We start from the raw sequence: 20,452 nt of genomic DNA, 5'->3' as shown, positions 1-20,452 counted from the left end.
TGAAACACTGTTGAACATTCCCTGAGGCCAGAAACTACATATTGAGCCTGGAGACTGCTAGAGTTGCATCAGACACACACACACCTGATCGCATACACATATTGACACAGACACAAGATATCATATGGCTGTGATGCATATTTGTCGTTCCATGTTTACACAGTATGGACTAAAACACTGTGTGAAGTATGAATTGTGCAATGTTGGATGGCTGACAATCTGGTCTTTCTCCATTTTTATCACTTACCGCTCAGGTAGTGCACTGTCACTCCACTACAGCTTTCCATCTAGAGTACAATGCAATTAATACTACACTGCATGGTTCAATATTAAACTTAACCTACAGCAAGTTAACCTACAACAGTCTTTCATAGCACATTCAAGTGGTTACTCCAAAAATCTCATTCTCTCTCTTTATTTTTTTTGCTAAATATTCAGTTTCTATGTATATTCTGGTTCATCATTGCAAATAAACCATTGAGTTCTTTTTCACAACTTCTAAAATTCACTATAATTGACAGCTGTAATATCATGTTGGGCTTGGCTTTTAAATCAGGATTGTTTAATTTAATTGAAGTCTTGATGGAACGCTGGAGCTGCATGTTCAGTATGAAAGACAACTGACTACTGTTAAAATGACCTCACATCACTCCTCTCATTTAAATTTTGTAACTACAGCACATTATCCAACCTTAGATATCCCATATGTACTCCACTACACATTTTAAATGGAATTATCTCAAACGCTCCCTTTTTTAATGGAATAGTTAATCAGCCACAAGTAATTGAGCTAATCATTTTATTTAATTGAGTGACAGATAAACTGGTGATTAGTTATTAATCACAGGTGACAGCGCTGACATCGTTATGCAGTGAGCTGCTATGCTGCAGGATTAGTTCCCTGCAGGCTTAGTGTTTTTGTTCAGCCTTTATTTATGACAGTGTTTATATAAGATATTGTGGGATTCAGGGTTTTTCCTGCATGTTTTAGCACATCACATAACAAAGAGGTTTGATACAGCTGAGAGTGTGATAATATTATTTGAGAGACTGCTCAGTAAGTTCTGGAAATAAACATCTTTTCATAAACATGTATTGAAGTGGCAGAGTAGTGTTTTGTCTTGAAAAGTGCACATCTGATTATTTCACATTGCCTCTGAATAGAGCTTATCTGAAGTTTTGATGATTTGACAGTAACTGTGAGAACATGGTGCTTATTCCCATTAGGCACACCTGCAGGTTGCACACTCCTCCACAGCGCTGTCAAGGCCACGATTACACCCCGCTTGTCGGTTAGGCTGATGTAATGTTCCCCTGGCCTCATTAACAGAACCACACAGCAGCCAATAGCAGCAGGACAAGTTATGGCTCGGGGAAGGATGCTTTTGGTTTGGAGAGCCACTCACACGGCTCCATGTGCTGCAACCTCGACAGCTCAACAGTAACAATGCCTCCGGCTATTTGCAAACCAAATTTCCCCCCCGCCCTCATTATTTTATATGGTGGGAGTAAGATAAGCAAAGATAAAATATGACTACTTGGACTGAATAGAGAGAAAAAAATAAGCAACACGTGTCTACATGTTGATGATAAAAACTGCGATCTTCCTCTGTAGTTTTTGATGAAATACAAGGAAGAGAAAAATGAATGTTTTGAAATTGAGAACATGTTTACAGTTTGATGACAAGGAAATAAAATGAATCATTCACTAATGATACATGTGATCAGGAAGACAAATTTACATGAGCACTGTAAAACAATAAAACTTTATAACTGTATGAAAGAATTTAAATTCAAAACTTTATACCAACAGTACTGGCTTAGATGTATCTGCAAGTCTTGAAAGATTTATTTTTAAAATTAAGTTTGTAAGTATATTACAAACTTATTATATTATTGTCAACTTGTCTCAAAATGACAATATTTTAGTATCTTAACCTTTAATGAGGCACATAGCCTAAAGTGCTGTGGTTTTTTGTGGATTACTACTTGTCTGACATACAGTAATAACACTGCAGAGGAGACATGCCACCAACACTGCCACCTACAAGGTTCAGTTCCTTTCAGTTTATTACAAGTATGACAGTTTTACTGTCTGCTCCTCCTCACTAACATAAACAAATGTGTGTCTGGTTTGGTTTGACATTCTCTCGTTTGTCTTCTCTTGACGGCGTAAAAGACACAATCCAGACTAGTACCTTTCGCTTTGTTAGGAGATGGAGGGTTTTCACAAAGATAAACATGTCTAACACTAATGTGAACCATGGATTTCATCTCTTTTGACCTTTGGTACTTAGAGTCACAGTAAAAAGCACTTGGTGAAATACATTTAACTCTCTGTAGAACCTTTTTAAAAACATCTCAGCCATTTTTACACATTTAAAATGTTTTTCAAAAAAAAAAAGCATGATTTTGAATGCACAAACAAAATAAGAATGTGTTTACTGAAATAAGACACCTAATGGTCACTGAATCTGAGACATCCATACCTCAGCTGACAGTTTTATGTTATGTGTCTCTGCAGTAAAGCCGGTCTGTCAAAGTGCCTTGTGGGAAAAGAGTTTCCGCTGCTTTGTCTCACATAATTAACCCCACAGGCACCCTGACAGCTTCTACGGACTCAAATAAGAAGATTGTTGTTCACACTAAAATAGGTGACTTTATAAGCACATGCATTCAATGTCTTTTTACTGCATAAGCACTCTGTTTGAGTTTTAAGCACTATAAGCACTTGTTTTTTCTTAGCTTTTACAATTACAGAATGTGTGAAGTTCCCCAAATTGAGTTAGTTCTTGCTGATGAAACAATATCTGTTAATAACAAACAAAACAGCACTCTTTATATAATGAGCCATTTTACTACTGAGAAACAAAATCAGGAAAAATTAACCATTCACAAAGATGGCTGAAAGCAGTGTACCCAATTCTGGGTAGAATATTTGACCCTCAATCAAGTTACTCTTTTATACTTGTGCAGTAATTTGACAAAAGAAGCTACATAATACATGACATATTGTTATTCATATGACCACAACCTTATTGTTTGTACAGCTATATTAAACACAAAATAAACTATCACTGAGGAATTCAGAGGAACCAGGCTTCCCATAGAAAGCCAAGTTGAGCACATCATGGTTTGTCACACTGTCCATCCATTAAACCTCAATCTCTCCAAGATGTTGGCAGCAATACACCGTTTCTCTGCCAAACACCTTTAAAGCAAAAGAGGAGGAAGATATGTTCAGTAAGCATTTCCGATGTGGGATGACAGACTATTACACACATGCATTTCAACGTGGATGACAGACGTTTAGAGAACAATTTGAAAACGCTAAGTAGAGGCAGAAAACTGTCAACTTCGGCTTATCCGCTTTAGCGCGATGACATGTCCCTAATGGAATGCTGCTTTGTATACAACAGAAATATTCTATCACACATGTCAGCGTTATTTCGGGAGCAATACTGTCATTGTATAAAAGGGGAGGGACTTAAACAACATCAGCTGATTGGCATGCTCTCTCCAACAAGCCATCAATCATGCCATTATGATGAATATCTGGCAAATATAAAAACCAGCACCAGACTGTTTCAATTTTTATCTCTAATAGCTGCTGGTAACAGCTGAAAATTAAGGTCTCGCACCCCCACACAGGTGTTTTTAGTTATTTTGGCTGCAGAGGTTGCAGTCCGGTCAAGCTATGCCAGGAATTACATGACGTCACTAAAGTCCATGTGCTAATAATAAAAAGGGTGTATAGGTGTGTGTTGTCCTGCCCTAACAACTGCAACAAAACTAACAGGAGAGTGAGGGGGATGTCATTCGATAGTCTATAAATGCCTATGCAATCCCAAGAAGAGGTCCAATCAGGTAGAGTGGAAGTGCCCACGTCAATTTACCATGGGTGTTTTAAGGCAAGGCATACACAGTCGTCATATTTTTTATTTTTTTATTGATCTACGGCGCCAGTTGATGCAGCGTTCATGTTTTCTCAGATGACTCATCCGGTTTCTTAAGGTACAGTTGGACAACACTGACGATAGTTGATACCTCTGCCATGGCTCCTTTACCTGCAAACAAGAGTAAACAATTACTGGTTACACAAACTCACACCTTCTGAAGGGAGTAATAAATTATCAGTCAGTGGCTTTGCATTAATGACACTAAGAAAACTCATACACACTTCTCATGAGACCCATTGTGCACATTCTCTATACACACAAACTGTTTTTTTTAGATGCTCACCAGTACATCTGGGGGACACAGCTCTATTAATTTGTAAAGCTTTTAACACTTTTGTTGGTGGAGTATTGTTAAATCGTTATGTGCCTTTCTGTATGATTTTCTTCATAAGAATGCATTTCTTCCTCAGCACTTTCCACATTTACAATAATTTGTATAATAAAGGCTCCAGCTTAATGCACAAAGGTCCCTAGAAAATACAACCGATTCAATGAAAGTCTGAATCATTGGCATGCAGAGTGCATTTTACCATTTTACTGAACTTGTTGATATCTTTGAAGAACCACTTGCACAGAAACATTCTCCCCAAAGCAATAGTCTTGACAGCAATTTGTCTCCTGCTGTAAGTTTTTGCATACTGTTTATTACTTGACTGAGTTGTTTAAACCCTGTTAGTACTCTGAGTGCTCAATGACACAATCCTATCCTAGTAATGGATTTCATCAGAAAAAAAATGTTTCCCAACCTGCCCTTGGGCCAACCTCCTTTGAATTTGTTGAGAACAGAAGTAAGTAAAGGACACAAGGAGGCCACAGCATACAAATGTCTTGATGTGAATGCATCGATGATCAGAAATACACTGGACCATACTGCAGATGAAATATGAAATGATACAGTGGCTGCACGCACAGTGTTAGTATGATTTTTACATACTAGGCATGTGACAGAAATATTTCATAGTCTGCATGTCACCTTATGTAATATGATATAGCCCTTCTGGGGGGGCTTTTAGATACAAACAATGGGTCTATGGTCAAGATTGGAGCTGTTCCAGATGTGGTATGTTATGATACATAATATGTTGTGAGGTAGCTGTCAATCACTTGATGGATGGCTCCTAATTGAATTAATGCCCATGGAGAACCTATGTTATTCATGTGATAAGATACAGATGTGTAACCCTATATAAGTTATGCATCGACAGTGGTACAGTGCCCAGACCATCTTTGTACATGGAATGGACCCGATGGCCATCGTCTAATAAACGTCTTCAAAATAAGAATTTCGCCAGCTCTTCCTTTGAACGATACATCATCACAAATCCTTCCTTTCACACAGTCACAGAATATCTTGTCTAATAGTTCTCAGTAGCAGGTTTTCTAATGTCCACTGTCATTCTAATTTGACAGGAGGATGGTTTGTTCAGATCCATCATCTTTTTCTTAACTTTCATTTATTCAGGGAAGATTCACTGAGAGCCAGTTTTTAGGAACGCCCTGACACGGTGCACAGTTACACACATTCACATGTGGGAGCTGCCTGGTACAATCACAGTCTGAGCTACTGGCCACAGTGCAGCTGCATTGGAGAAGTTGGGGTTAAGGGCACATCAGTGGTGGTAATGAGGAACAGGCACTTTCCCCACCCAGATTTATTCTGCTCACAAACTTCCAGTCATAAGCCCGCTTCTCTAACCTTAAGGCCACCACTGTCTGTGGGGCCCACAATGTTAAGTACAATATCTACTGTCTGGTGTCCATGGTGCTGGGAGACTTATACCCCTTTCATCAAGACCTTGCCCCTCTTCTGGTCTGTCAAAGTATAGGGTCCTAGGAAAGGAGCTGACAAGACGTGTGCCTATGGTAAGTGGCCTACTATGTCAAATATTATTTGAAGATAAAAACCTTGTTATGTTTTACAAGACTTTTTCAGAGTGTACTGATCAGGTCGATATGACCTCCAACACTGCTGGCTGTTGCTCTTTCCTTAGGTTCATGCATTCTCCTGCACAACGGTGAAGTTCGTTCTGAAGCTTGTGCCATCTGCTCAGGAAGTGCTCTTTGTTATTACAGGAGAGTAAAGCTTGAATTTGCTGTTTTGTTTCACCAATCTCTGTGGTTAAGGAGTTCATGTCTTTATTGGAACACTTTGTGGTTCCTCTTTGCTATGTTCCTCTTATTCACTCTGAGGCTGCATTGGTCTTTAGGGCCTTCAACTTCATAACCAATGGTTTTCTGCGTTCTGCTTTGTCTTATGTCATTGTATTTAGTTCATCCAACGACTTCTGTTTCAATTCAGGTAAGAGTGCTTTTAATTGACCTGCATGTTTAAGCATTCAATAATGTTAAAGGTGCGGTAAAACATAAATTTAAAAGTTTATATCACTGCTAGAAGTTATGTAATGGAATAATTTACTGCCGAAACTTCCAACAGGCATCTTTTACTTTTAATATTTTCAAATGTTTTCTACTTTGTTATGGTCAAACCAACAGAGCCCTGCATTCTTAGATTTCAAAAGGTGAACGTTGATGCTCGTAGATATTTATTAGCATTCCAACATAAGGGTCAATTGTATCCTCCACTTACAATATCCCACCCTGCATAATTCTGTTTTTATTGAAATGCTACACAAGTTGATTACACCCTTTGTTGCACTGTGAAGATTCATTTTAATATGTTCACATGAAATAAATGCAAAATTAATTGGACTTTCTGTGTGAAATCAAAATGATAAAAGATGAGGAAACAGCAATAAAGCTGATTTAGTGGCAGTTTACAGGTATCAGTGAATTTTTAGTTTTTCTGATAATCATACACACCTTCATCTCCACACACTAGCTTCTTAGCGATGCAGGGGATTTCCACATATCCAAACTCTTTCAGTTTGGACACCTGCTGGGCTGTAATGGGATGCTGCCACATAGCTGTATTCATTGCAGGACAGAAGAGGAGAGGGCGACTCATATCCCAGGCTCTTACCACACATGTCTGTCAATGACAAACACTAATTAACTTGGAATTAATCTCACAGAATTAATGTAAGAAATCATTAATGTGTGTGCTGTAACATTTTGCAGGTAATCAGTTAATACACTTTTGTTCTCACCAGCAGATTGTCACAAAGGCCGTTAGCAATCTTTCCAAGCGTGTTGGCATCTAAGGGGGCAATGACAAGTAGGTCTGCCCAGCGCCTGAGGTCAATGTGGAGCACAGGATCAGATCTCTGAGTCCACATCTAGAACAGAAACACACCATTAGGCATCCAACCGATGAGACACTCAGTTCCTTCCTGGAATGCATGATACTTTAGACCAGGGTTTCTCAATCTTTTCTGGCCCTTGACCATGTTTTTGGGTCTTAAAATCCTCATGACCTCAGTAATTGGAAAGCTGTGTAATGACAACACTTGACAACACATGCCATACTTAAATTCACTCAATATGATTTTAAGTACAGGATTCTTTTGTATTCTTTTTTCAAGAGCATGAAGGGAGATTCAAATGGGTTGTATAAAAATGATGATATACTTCATTTAATTATTTATTAAAGTATACAAAACACTAAAATATAATTTGTAGAAACATCCCACACTAGCATATCAGTGGCCCCAAGTTTGAGAAACTCTACTTTAAACAGACAATTAATAACAGCTTACAAGGACATTTGACAAGCTCATTGTTACCTCCCATTCATCCTTGTCACTGTAGATTTTTACTGAAACTTCTGCAGGATCATAGAAGTGCTTGGCATGCTCCGTTGTAACCACTCTTACATCCACCTAAAGTATAAAATAAAATTTAGAAAAACTAAAAACTAAGAAGAGACACCTAGAAATGCAAAGCGACTTGTCACAAGAGTCTTAACTTTCTCATGCTCGTATTGGTTTGACCCTTTTGATCTTTGAGTTCATTTTATGTTTTACTCTTGAGTAAATTTTAGCAACTCTCAAAAAAATATTTTTTGTTTTTTTGTTACTCTCTGTAACACAGTTCTCATTGGTTTGGCACAATGTGGCCTGTATCCAATAGTATTTTTTTCTAGAAACATCTTTATCACCAAATCCATGACCACTTGGATATATTAACATCATTATACATATACTGTATATATATCATTACTTTACAGTAACTAATTACCAGAGTTTCTTAACTCCAAAACTGCAGTTAGAAAAACTGCCACTCTCTCTCAGCCTGAGTTATCGTTGTAAATATGAAGCATAGTTACACAGAACATAGAACATAGTTAAGCCAACAAACTGGTTAGAGCCGTGAATGATGTTTGCTGTATCCAACTTTTCATTTCATCAATTTAAATGTGAACAGTTCCTACCAATGGTCTCAAAATGGTAAATGGTCTATCTGACATTATCACCACCCCTGCCATTACTGATTACAACATGACAACAGCCATTTTGTTGACATAATGACATTATATTCCCCTGCTCCTTGGAGCACTGTCTTAATCTACATGTAGCTGCAGAGTACTCTGGGACTTCATTATAAATCCAGTTTTGATGTTCATGCATAATGTTACCTCAGATGGAACATATATTTTTAGCCTGACATGTCAGTAAGAACAAATATTTCTGTATACAGGGTAAGTTGTTAACCATTAAAAACACAATCCAGCATTTATTTGTATAAAAGAATGTATTTGCATCACTATGCAAATGAAACACAGCTGTTTCTTCCTGTTTAGTACAATAATAGTCCATATGCTGTCTTTATTTTATGTGTCTGAAAACATTTAATCAATAATCCAGACACTTTTGAGTAATACTGGGTCTCTATTTTCACTTACAATTTCACTTCCCTTTAGTTTACAACTAACACCCTACTAAAGAGTTTCCACTTATATGTAGTTTTTATACATTGTGGTCTGCTCTAGAGACCCTAATGGAGCCACTGCCAGTTTAATAGACTGTATACAGAGACTGTACTTCAACTCCAAATAAAACGACTATATTTGAAAGCAAGATAACATTACTATAAGTTGTAGTAGTAGCAGTAGTGGTGTTAATAAAGGGACAGTAATAAGATTTTACTTCTGTGTAGTTGCTGCTGTGGTTTTTTATAGCCTACTGCTGCCTAACAGCTGCAACATCTCCATCTTGCGGTAAACGTGAGCTCATGCGCGCTCTCACGGGTGTTGTGCGGTAATAATGACGTGACTAAGCTGCATGGGAATATACTTGAACTATAGGTTACAGAGAGAGAGACAAAATAAACTTTAGTAGAGTGAACACTCTGAATAGAAAAATAAACAGAAGAAAGCAGCTCACCCCAGGGAGCTGAAGAAGCTGGGTGACCAAAAGAGGCAGTTTCAAGGCTGCCACACTTCCCGTGACGCCAACAAGAACGCGAAAAGTGTCGCAAGATCTCAACAAATCACTTTTCACACAAGAAACAAGCTCGTCTGTCTGCATAGCAGCTTATCGCCAAAAAGACGCCGACGAACTGGCTGCTACGCTCCTGTTGACCCAACTGCTTCTACTTCCGTCAATAGTCCCCAACAGCCAATCAGAAGGAGAGAGGACTGTGTCTCCTGCACGCGCACGTTGTCAAGCCGACCACGCTGACAGATGTAGAGCGCGCACGTTCGCAGAATATTCTGGCTATTTGCAGAAGCTTTCCAGGTCAGCTAGCATGCAACACGGAGGCTTTAGTCATTGTCCGTTCAGCACGATATTTGGTTAAAACAAAGCTCTATAAAAACGCAACAATGACACTGACACCGCTCGTTTACTGGGCTCAACGCCATGAGGATATTTACCTGCGAGTGGAGCTGACAGACGCTCAGGTGAGCTAGCGGGACAGGATCCTCTGGTAGAAACACAGACTGCCCCCACTCACTTTGCATCAGGAAATAGCTGCAGGAAAGCACTTTCTGACCGGCTTTAGCATTTGATGCCTCTAAGGCTGCATATTGAATCATGCAAATGAAGGCAAAATGTTTTTGTTGGTTAGTGGCACTGTTTGCATGTTGGATGCAAAATGAAGAGATCATTTGAGGTGATAGTTGATCTTTACAAAGCCCTCTGCTAAGGCTTGCCATTATCCATCAGGTTTGAGTCATAGACTGTATATAAAGGAATACATATACAGTGTGTGGTTTGAACTAGGGCTGGGCAAGATATTATATCGATATCTTGATATGAGACTAGATATCGTCTTAGATTTTGGAAATCATGATATGGTATAAGTGTTGTCCTTTCCTTGTTTTAAAGGCTCCATTACAGTAAACTGATGTAATTTTCTGTACTTAGCAGACTGTTAGAGCTGTTCTTTTATTTGCCTTTACCCACTTAGTCATTATATCCACATTACTGATGATTATTTATCAAAAATCTCTTTGTGTAAATATTTTGTGAAAGCACCAGTAGTCATCCCTACAATATTGTCACAATATCGATATTGAGGTACTTGGTCAAAAATATTGTGATATTTGATTTTGTCCATATTGCTCAGCCCTACTTCGAACCCACAAAACCTGCTCAGATATCCACTGAATTAATGAGGAGTATCGTAGTTGTAAGTAAATGTGTGTACAGCCGGTCACACGAGTTATTAATCCCTAAAAATACCCCTTGGTGGTACTTGGTGCAGGGGCGGAGTGGAAGGTGATTATCTCACCCACATGTGAGGTTCGTACAGGTGGGAGACAGTTATTTCTTCATCCAAAGATGTCACTTTGCCCCAAACTCCAACCTGGAGGGAGGATCATCACACTTTGGTTTACTCTTGTCCTGTCCAAATTTAGGCATTACAGTCATGTAGTGTGGTTTTATTGTACTGTGTACACAGTTTATTACATAGTAGGCTATACAGTTACACGAAAAAGAGCTTACTCAGTGTGGAGAATGTGTGAAACGGCTCTTTTCCGTGAGAAGATTACTCTGGTTGGTAATGAAATTGCACTGTTGTTGTTGGATTGTACCTGAAGTTAATTGCTGTGCAAGTCACATATATCAGGGTGGTGTTGTTTTTTTTCAAACTTTGAATTATTGTCTCTGCTCAACAGTACAGGATGTAACATGATGCTTGAATTGACAGTGTCAAGGAGGAAATGAGATCGTCATCTACTTCTCTGTTTCTCTTTGCAGAACATCGATGTCCGTGTACATGAAAACGTCCTTCAGTTTAGAGGTGATATACATTTCTGTGGTACATGTGCTGATGCTTATTCAGCTATCAAACCAATATTTTTAATAACTTAGTCACATTTTATACTGTATTTTGTGTGCAGCCCAGGGCCATGGCGCAAAAGGACAAAATGAATATGAGTTCAGCCTGGAGTTTGTCTTACCAGTAAAGCCAGAGGTATGAATCCATTCAGATTTTTGACATCTACTGTTTCTTTCTTATTTATGCCTTTTACTTCAACTGATTATGCTGATGAATCTATGTGCCCAGGTGAGCCACAAGTCCACACAACGACAGGTTAATATTACAGTGCGGAAAGAACAGCGTGGCTGGTGGGAAAGACTGACCAAACAGGAGCGCAAACCAGTCTTCCTCTCACCCGACTTTGACCGCTGGCTGGACGAGTCAGACGCTGAGATGGAGATCCGGGAAAAGGTGAGATTAAAGCTACTGTAGGACAGTGCACCCTCTGTGTTATATTACTTACTCATAGAAAAAAGAATGTAAAATATCAACTCCACACTCACCCAAATATTAGAATTAAAACTGTTACATTGATACCAAAGGAGCAGAACACTTGTACATATATTTTCTTCTTTTTTAACTTTGAAAAGGAGGAGAAAAGGAACAGACTGAAGGCTTCAAGGCATGAGGAGGATCGTGAGTATAAATATAGACAAAATGAAAACATCTTTCAGCAAGTGGTTTCATTGTGGATTGCAAATCCAAATATTTGTAATCTACAAATTGAAACTCATGACTTTATTGGCTCATAGCTGCTTCACTACAGTCTAAAAGTCTTCTGCTACAAGTAGATTTGTCATATCTTTGTTCTAGGAAGTTATGTGCATCAGCTTCCTTAATGTTTCTTTCTTTTTTTTGCTTCAGAGTTTGTCAGCCTGAAAACAGGATGTTTATTCATATATAACCTGGTACAGTTCCTTGGCTTTTCGTGGATCTTTGTCAACATGACTGTACGGCTCTTTATCTTTGGCCAAGGTGAGGATTTGTGTAATACTGCTTTAAGTTTCTCTTTGTTTTTCCTTCCTTGATGAATCACTTCACAAAAATCTAATAAGATCTATAATGTAAAACACTTAAAAACTCTAATTTCAGATTCCATGTACGACACATTTCACACCATATCGGATGTGATGTTCTTCTGCCAGATCCTGGCAGCAGTAGAGGTCCTCAATGCTGCTTTTGGTGTAGTCAGAACAGGTGTTGTTCCAACTCTTATACAGGTACGAGATGCTCATTTGTCAGTCTGAATGATGTGCAGTGACGACTTAATTGCATAGTTAAAAATGTCACAGATGCAGTAATGATACATTTTAAGTGTAGGTCCCAACTTATTACTAAGAGCCTCTGTTTGTTCTTTGACCAGGTGGTTGGAAGGAATTTTATCCTCTTCATCATTTTCGGTAGCTTGGAGGAAATGCATAACAGGCCTGTTGTGTTCTTCGTCTTCTATCTATGGAGCACCATCGAGATCTTTAGGTAGGCATGTCACTGGTGTGCCATTGCTCACAGTCAAGAGTCATGGTGAATGTAAAGACACATGGGAATGTTCTTTAACTCACACCAGTTTTCTAAATGAACAAACTTCTTCTGCATTGTGGAGTTTTTTTACTCAATGTTGTTGTCACTAAGGTTTAGAAGTTTAAACAGTATTGTAAATATATATGACATTATTGCATGTTTAGTTTGATTTGGCTCACTCTGAATCTCTGAAGTCTTAAAATCATTTTAGCAACAAATGGTAGAACAGTTACAGTATGTTCAGCAGTGCTGAAGAAGATGCAGATCCAGTAGTACACTGACGCTCAGAGGGCACACTCAACCTAAAAGACTCTTCCTAATAGAGGAAAGTTCGAGGATAAGCAGCTGATTTGTGCAGCACTTTTTTTTTTTTTTATAAGAGTCGTCCTCACCGCAGGTCATTAAGGCTACATTGTTATTTGTCTGTGTGTGTTTCATAACATGATGCTCCAATTTCAGGTATCCATTTTACATGCTGGGCTGTTTCAATACAGAGTGGAAAACCCTGACGTGGCTGCGATACACAATCTGGATACCACTGTACCCGTTAGGTGTTTTAGCAGAAGGTGAGCTTGTGTTTACTTCTCTGAAATTCTAATATTTGACATACAAGTACTAAAGATCATCTCATTTCCCAACCCCATGTAGCTGTTGCTGTGATACAATCCATTCCCATCTTTGAAGAGACCAAAACCTTCAGCATTCCTCTGCCGAAAGCCATCGGCACCTCTATCAGCTTCTCTTACGTCCTGTGCATGTATCTTGTTCTCATGTTTCTGGGTAAGTCTCCTGATAAAACGTTTATTTATCATATAAATCTCTGAGAACTTAACGTCTTAATTTTTATGTTTTATGTCATTTAATTTTGGGGGTTTTCTGACCCTCTTCAGGCCTTTTTATCAACTTTCGTCATCTGTACAAGCAAAGGAAGAGGCGTTTCCGTACCAAGAAGAGGAAAGCAAATTGAGATTCAGCACCAACAACAGCACTCCTCAAACACCTCTGCTGCCTGCCTATTTCTGGAGAAACATTTTTGAAATGGTCCTCATCAACCATGCTCCACTCAAACAGTTCTTACTTTTAAGAAATTATTTTCTTTTCCACTGCCTATTTGCTCTCAATAAAATAATTTCCTTTATGGTTAACAAGAACATCTCATAGATGATGCAAGATTTCATCACTGCATTGATGGTCCAACTTAATGGTGATCCAATCCCTCTTTCATGTCATCCTGTATTTTGTTGATTAGTAATGAGTTGTATTAAGCCATAGAATACTGTTTTTCTTTGTCCTTTTCAATCTTGATTGAGTTTTTTTTAAGCTACAGTAACATAACTGATATTTTCTATTGAATGGATTGCAACAAGTACTGTTAAGAAAACCCTGCTGGTATCATTTGCAATTGTGTGAATGAAAAAAGAGACAATATTCTGAAGAAATACTGTATTTGTTATCATTCCAGATTTCTTAACTGTCCCACAGACCTCAGGGAAAATTATACTGATGACTGCTGAAACACAAAGAGCATTTTTGTCCCTTATGCTCAGTGATAACCTGCTATGAATAAATTCATTTGTGTCCCTTCCTCACTCTGGTTTTCTATATTTTTGACAGGTACCTGAAATGCCAACTTTAACAGTCATATCCCATGTTTGCTGTACACGTGGCAGTTATTTGATACTGAATAAAAACAAACTCTAAACCTGGTCAATTTATGAAAAAGATTCTATAAAGAAACATGTAAAAAAATATGTACATGCCAACGTCTTCCATACACCTCACTATGTACGTTTTGCCATGTTCAGGCAGTGTCACAAGAGGAGTGTAAATTATCAGTCTGACTCCACATGTCGGTTTTTGAAGCTGCCCCCTTGATGAGTTGTTTAAACAGCATACACCAGGTGCTGTCCCCCATTGGTCCACACAGTCCGTTTTGACAAACTCAGATGCGGCTCAGCTTGAGAAGTCAGTGTGCATGGGAACGATGTTGTGATCAAAAGCGGCGTACTGGGAGTCTCCGGTGCTAGCCAGTTTGAGCTGCTGTGCAGCATGGGAGAGCTGGAAAGCAGCATCAGGATGAGCCGAGTCTGGCAGAAGCGTGCACTCTCTCTCCAGCAGGTCGGCCACTCCTTTCAGGAGCTCCCAAAAACCAAAAGCCAAGGCAGCCTTCCGAAGACGGTTCAGCTCCTGACAGATTCAAATTCATTAGTTATTCAAATTATGACACATGGTTAAACAGCATTTTCAAGCTTGAGTTGTTTTCAGATAAATTTACCTTATAGAAGGTTTGAGTCTTATCGGGCAATTTCCTTGCATTCCTCAGGATCTTCTGCACATCAGTCTGTAAAATGACAGCACAAATGACTTAAGTTACTGAGTAAATGACAACCATAACCATAAAAATATTTTTACACAAGGTTGTCCTTCTTTAACAGATCATTATCACTCCATCAAGATTTACTTTAAACTAAACGTATGGTTAAGGTTGTAAATATCTCACTACCCGCACAGTCTCAGTAAGCATTAACCAAGCTCCTCTGTAAAGAAGTCATGCTTATTAGTGTATTTAACCCCTGGAGAGACTACAGAGCACTGTGGTGCAATTTGACAAATTCCTGCAAATTAAACTGTCTTTCACATGGGAAATTTAAGGTTTATTCAAGAAGCTGCTTTGGTTTTTACTCCACCCTAGAGACCTTTAGTAGCAATTAGTCACAAGTTTATTTTAAAGATAGCTTCAGTAAACACTGCACACAGTATATCTCCCTCCCCCATTTCTAGACTTGCTTCTGTGCAGTATCATTGCATGTGAACTTTGGGAACACAAAGTTTAAAGTCACCTTGTCAAAGTGACCCCTGCCAACTGAAACCACCCTGCATACTGCAGCAACATTTTAATTCCCTAATAAGATAGTTTGGTAGGTTCTTAGTGCGGGATTAAAAGCTATTAAACTGGTATCCACTTAAAACTCATTATTTTCACTCTTGAGACTGCTTTTACATATACAGTGATCTTATAACAACCACCAGGACTGTACCTGTAGTCCACTGGCCTTAATCCACACAGTGACATTCTGGGCATAGCTTCGTTTGACCTGGGGCTGCAAGGGGAAAGGACTTTTACTGTCATCCTCTCCATAGGGATTTTCAGCAGCCTCTGAAATACAAGAAAAGTCATAAAACATTTGAGTGAATCCAGTTAATCTACAGTATCATGATCAAAGCTGTCTCACTATGTAATAAAACTGTGTAAATGATTAACCGCTTGATTATGTACACATGCCGAAAGGCCTTTGCTCTCTAGGAATAAACAGTCATTTACTTGTACATGGGTTAGTGTGTCATAAGTGACATTAAAATGTGTAGTTTCACAATATGTCAGAAAATTTTTGAATCATGCCTTCAGGAATAAGGCAGAGAGAGTTTATACAGACCGTGTAGAAGGTTGCTGAATATTTAGAAAACTTGATATTTGCTTGTTTGACATTCATCTGCAGAAAACACTGACACAGTGGACGGATGAGGGGTTACCTGAGATTGGTCCCAAATGTGAGATCTTGCCCAGCCAAGGCAGAGGGTCCGGACCAGGCTCAAACAGAGACATCATCAGATTTGATTTCTTCTTGCTGTCTGCTTGGGAGTACAGCATGCCGTACCACTCTGGCCTGGGAAAATGCAAACTAGGTTAACGGCATTTGTTCATGACATACACCAACTATTTGCTCTGCAGGTGTTTAAACAATTATACGCACTGAATTCAAATATGTTAAATATAAACAGCTGTGTTGCATCTCACCCTAGCTGGACCAGTGCCACCATGCCCTCAACTTTCAGACTGCCATGTAGAAGTACACAGAAATTTGGACTTTTCCCTGCCATTTGACTGGCAGAAGCTTCCTCCTCAAGCTCATCTGTGGCTCCTGTGCCAACTTCATCCACCTCTGAAATCAAGTACAAATAAAATACATTGATAATACTATATATCTGAATAACTTTGATCAATACCGATCTGAAATCTGGATATGTTTCAGTGAATATCAGTTCAACCAAAAGCAATGATCCCTGGATGCTGTGCAGCTGATTTGTTTATGCATGTTTAGTATTTATTTTTTAAAAATACAATAAAAATATTTAACACAAACCTTTGTTTACAGCGATAGGTAGTACCAAGTGTCTGGATATAACAGGAGGACTGGAGATATCAGCAATTTCAATGAAGCCCACAATTTCCAAATCTGAAACATCAATGACAGAATGAATATTTGTTTGAAAAAAAAGTCTAAACTCAATAATGAAATTTGAAACCAGCTAAGTACCTGTGTTGACTGTTAGAGGCATGGGCTCCACCTCCTCATCCACCACGACAGGCTCGGGTCGAGGGAACACCTGAACGTCTGAGGACAAGTTCCCACAGTGTAGGACAGCATGAAAGGGAGAGTACGCCCGGTCGATCAGCTTCCTGGAGAGATACAAAGATGCACAATGGCCAAAGGTGCCTTGACAAACACATAAAGCAGGAATATTTCCAGTTTTGCCTGGATTATTTCTCCAGTAACAGTCATACCCAAACATGGCCTGTACACTCTGCATGCAAAGTGGTCCCTCCATGGTGAAGATTTGTCCGTCCCCTCCACTGAGTCGAAGTAACTCCTCCAAGTTGTCCATGGTGCCAGTCATCTGTAACTGCAATTACACAGGTTATTGCACAGGTTACAGCTGGAGAGTCTAGTGCAAGTGCAAAACTGCAAAAGGATGCAATTTCACATGGATGCAAGAGAAACTTCTGAAGACACTCGACACAAAAAACACTGCACTTGAGCTCCTTTGAGGATTCATGTGCATGATTCATACATTCTTTTTTCTTTTTTTTTAAGTGTGGTTGCGAATGTAACAGAAGAAAAATTATTATTTCAACAATTTAGACACCTTAAGTACTTCACCATGAAAAAAACATGTGGACACATATTCTTATTTACAATCAACACAGTAACTTTTTCAATGAACTGCAGCAGGATGTGCTATACAGTATATAATAATAATATTAATAATAATAATAATATCAATAATAATACATTTTATTTGTACTGTACTTTTCATTCGTAGTGAATCTCAAAGTGCTACAGCATTAAAAACATACAACACACAACATAAAGAAAGCCTTCCTGAAAAGAAAGTTTTTTAGGCCTTTTTTAAAAGAGTCTAGTCCATAATTACTATAGTTTTAGGACTCACTGTGAAATCCCAGTCATAGACATTAAATTACCACAACCATGAATGTTCATCACTATTAATCTCTAAATTCTGAGTCTCTTGGCTCAAATTTGCCGATAGAAACAACAATACTACTCTCTCATCCTAAAATTTCTTTGATAATATTTTAGATATAAAGGCCCAGTAGAGGCCATCACCTAAAAACCTGTTTATGATCAGCTACCTCCTACCATGGTTTTACACTGATTGTGTTCGCATTCAATAGAAATTAACTGCTGAACATCTAGAAAAAAAAGAGTGTGATTTAGTACCTCCTCTGCATTGGCTACACACATGATGAACATTTTGGTCGGGAAAGGGAAAGGCAGAGGGAACTTCTTATCATCTCCACGTTGCTTTAGTGTTTGGAGAGAATGACGCAGTGAACCTTTTCCAATACCAAGAGACCCGTCAGTAATCAGCACCACCTGTAGGACATAAGAGGGAGGTACATAAACAGAATCATGTGTAACAAATGTGCACAGACAGCTGAAAATCACTATGGAAAAATCATTTGACTGCACACCAGCTTTATTAAATAAATCGTTAATGTAGAGTTGTTATAATGTTGTATAAAGGACCAAATACCTGACAGGGACAGGCACTGCCCCACTCCTGCTGTACCACGTTACTAACTCCATTAAGAGCTGATTCAACGCAGGTCTTGTCATAGTCTTCTAGGTTACTCAGAGCCTCCTGCACAGAAAAATGTATTAATTAGATAAGCCCTGACTCTTCATGACGCTGAAGTTAGCTTCTGATTCGCAGCTTAGATCAGATCCAGATCAAAAACCACTATACTTATACCTGTCAAATCTGAACTAGATTATTTGTATTAACATTTCACAAGTCTTAGTATAGTGGTTTTTGATCTAGATCTGGTCTGATGTGGTCTGGATGGAGAAATATTGGTGAAATCACCCTTTTATCAGTTTTCATAAGCAAAATAAAGGTTTCACAAATCTGAAAGTGGGTTTAAACAGCGTTAAGACTTTTGCTACAATGTCTAACACTCTTAAATAAGCGTAAATGGTGAAAAACCGGAGAATCAGCTGCTAAATGTCATAATTTATGTTCCCCTTAACTTTTATCTTAACCCCGAATTGGAAGCTAACTTCAGTGTTGTCCACACTCTTCTAAAGTCAGACTCTTCTTCTCTGAGGTCAACCTCAGGAAATGTCTCAGAAGAGGAAAAAAACATGCTTTTACTTTTCAGATTCTCGCATGAGGCACACTTTACCTGTAATGCATTATAATCTCTGGTAAAAGGTACCAAGAGCTCCCAGAGGGAGGAGAAAGCCATAAGTGCTGTGAACTCCAAGCGGTAGTTTGAGGCCATGTGTTCAAACAACATATTGAGTCCGTGGACAGCCAGGTTCTTCCTCTGAAACTCCTCGGTGCCATCCTGTGACACTGGCCGTGTCATGGACAGAGACACGTCCATCAACACCACTGTAGGCATGACTCACTGATATAATGTGGATTTATTTCAAGATGAAAGAAATAAAGGGCTCTCCAACGAACTCTCACTGAAGGAAAAGAACAAAAACAGAGTATTTAAGTGAGAACAGCGCAAAATTTCAGTTTGCTAACGCGTTAAATAGCTTCTCCTGACCATGGAAGAATAGGATCATTCATCAGTTATTTAGCTTATTATTAGAGCTGCAACGATTGGTTGATTATTCAACTGGCAGAAAATTAATTGTCAACTATTTTGATAATCGATTAATTGTTTCACTATACATTCTTTGGTGTCAGCTTTTCAAATGAGAGGATTTGCTGCTTTTCTAATCTTTTTGGGTCATTTTATAAGAGATTTAAAATTTCTATAATCACAAATTCTGTGATTCCAGCTTCTCAAACATGAATATTTTCTGGTTTCTTTAGTCTTCTATGATAATATTGGCTACTGAGTATCTTTGGTTTGTGGACTACTGGTCAGGACAAAGGAAGACATTAGAGGACGTAACCTTGGTCTTTAAAAACACTGATAGACATTTTTCACCATTTTCTTACATATTATAGACAAAACAATCGATTAATCGAGAAATAATCGGCAGACTAATCGATGATGAAAATAATTAGTTGCAATAGCAATAGTTAGTTGCATCAGTAACGTTACTTATCATTAGGTTATGCTACAGTGGTTGTGTTAATGTCAGCGCCACTACCTCTGAGTGTATCAGGGTAACATTGGGGTTAGTTGACACAAAACAACGACCATTAACGATGTTACAAGCTAAAAGAGGGAAGAACATCCTTCAGCTAATGGTGGCTAACGCTAATATTCTGCAACGTAACGTCAAGACTCGTCGAAGAAATGTTTTTGTTACTATTTAACAAATGTCAGACAACAACTATCCAGAAGTTGAACTATTCAGTGAATATTTTATATTACAAAAACAGATGTATATACGTGCCATTCAATGTTTATCTTGCCATCCGGTGGTTCTACTGTCATGTGCACCACTACTTCTGTCCGGGTCGAAAGCGATGAGCGCAACTAAGAATAAATAGTTCCGATGTGATCCTGGCGAGGATTTCATAAATCTGTAATG

At 38.6% G+C, this 20,452-nt stretch overlaps 3 protein-coding genes across 5 annotated transcripts; 1 reads left to right on the top strand and 2 right to left on the bottom strand.

The window, feature by feature from the left end:
- Positions 1–3,932: 3,932 nt before the first annotated feature.
- ppcdc (phosphopantothenoylcysteine decarboxylase) lies at positions 3,933–9,945 on the bottom strand. 2 transcript variants are annotated; one of them, XM_042412949.1, is made up of 5 exons: positions 9,733–9,945; positions 7,643–7,738; positions 7,067–7,195; positions 6,780–6,948; positions 3,933–4,067 (listed from the first exon to the last, which is right to left on the bottom strand). In XM_042412949.1, exons 1-5 carry the CDS (start codon positions 9,892–9,894, stop codon positions 3,979–3,981), a joined length of 645 nt encoding a protein of 214 aa, XP_042268883.1. In that variant the 5' UTR covers positions 9,895–9,945; the 3' UTR covers positions 3,933–3,978. The 2 variants fall into 2 exon arrangements, with proteins under 2 accessions (XP_042268883.1, XP_042268884.1); XM_042412950.1 differs by lacking the exon at positions 9,733–9,945 and adding an exon at positions 9,242–9,474.
- hacd3 (3-hydroxyacyl-CoA dehydratase 3) lies at positions 9,574–14,233 on the top strand. Its single transcript, XM_042412948.1, has 11 exons — positions 9,574–9,759; positions 11,063–11,105; positions 11,206–11,279; positions 11,373–11,537; positions 11,717–11,762; positions 11,991–12,101; positions 12,219–12,346; positions 12,490–12,602; positions 13,104–13,210; positions 13,293–13,424; positions 13,535–14,233. Exons 1-11 carry the CDS (start codon positions 9,682–9,684, stop codon positions 13,609–13,611), a joined length of 1,074 nt encoding a protein of 357 aa, XP_042268882.1. The 5' UTR covers positions 9,574–9,681; the 3' UTR covers positions 13,612–14,233.
- Positions 14,073–20,394, bottom strand: ints14 (integrator complex subunit 14). Of its 2 annotated transcripts, XM_042412946.1 has the most exons (12): positions 20,315–20,394; positions 19,135–19,423; positions 18,483–18,590; positions 18,167–18,322; positions 17,209–17,327; positions 16,961–17,103; positions 16,787–16,879; positions 16,441–16,585; positions 16,176–16,309; positions 15,683–15,801; positions 14,920–14,985; positions 14,073–14,831 (listed from the first exon to the last, which is right to left on the bottom strand). In XM_042412946.1, the coding sequence occupies exons 2-12, from the start codon at positions 19,354–19,356 to the stop codon at positions 14,598–14,600; spliced, it is 1,539 nt and encodes a 512-aa protein (XP_042268880.1). In that variant the 5' UTR covers positions 19,357–19,423; positions 20,315–20,394; the 3' UTR covers positions 14,073–14,597. The 2 variants fall into 2 exon arrangements, with proteins under 2 accessions (XP_042268880.1, XP_042268881.1); XM_042412947.1 differs by lacking the exon at positions 19,135–19,423 and having other exon boundaries at positions 20,315–20,376.
- Positions 20,395–20,452: the final 58 nt, after the last annotated feature.

Source organism: Thunnus maccoyii, chromosome 5 (assembly GCF_910596095.1).
Source record: "Thunnus maccoyii chromosome 5, fThuMac1.1, whole genome shotgun sequence".
In the NCBI taxonomy this organism is placed as follows: Eukaryota; Metazoa; Chordata; class Actinopteri; order Scombriformes; family Scombridae; genus Thunnus; species Thunnus maccoyii.
Note: the sequence above shows the minus strand (reverse complement) of the source record. Positions and strands in the feature narration are given on the sequence as shown.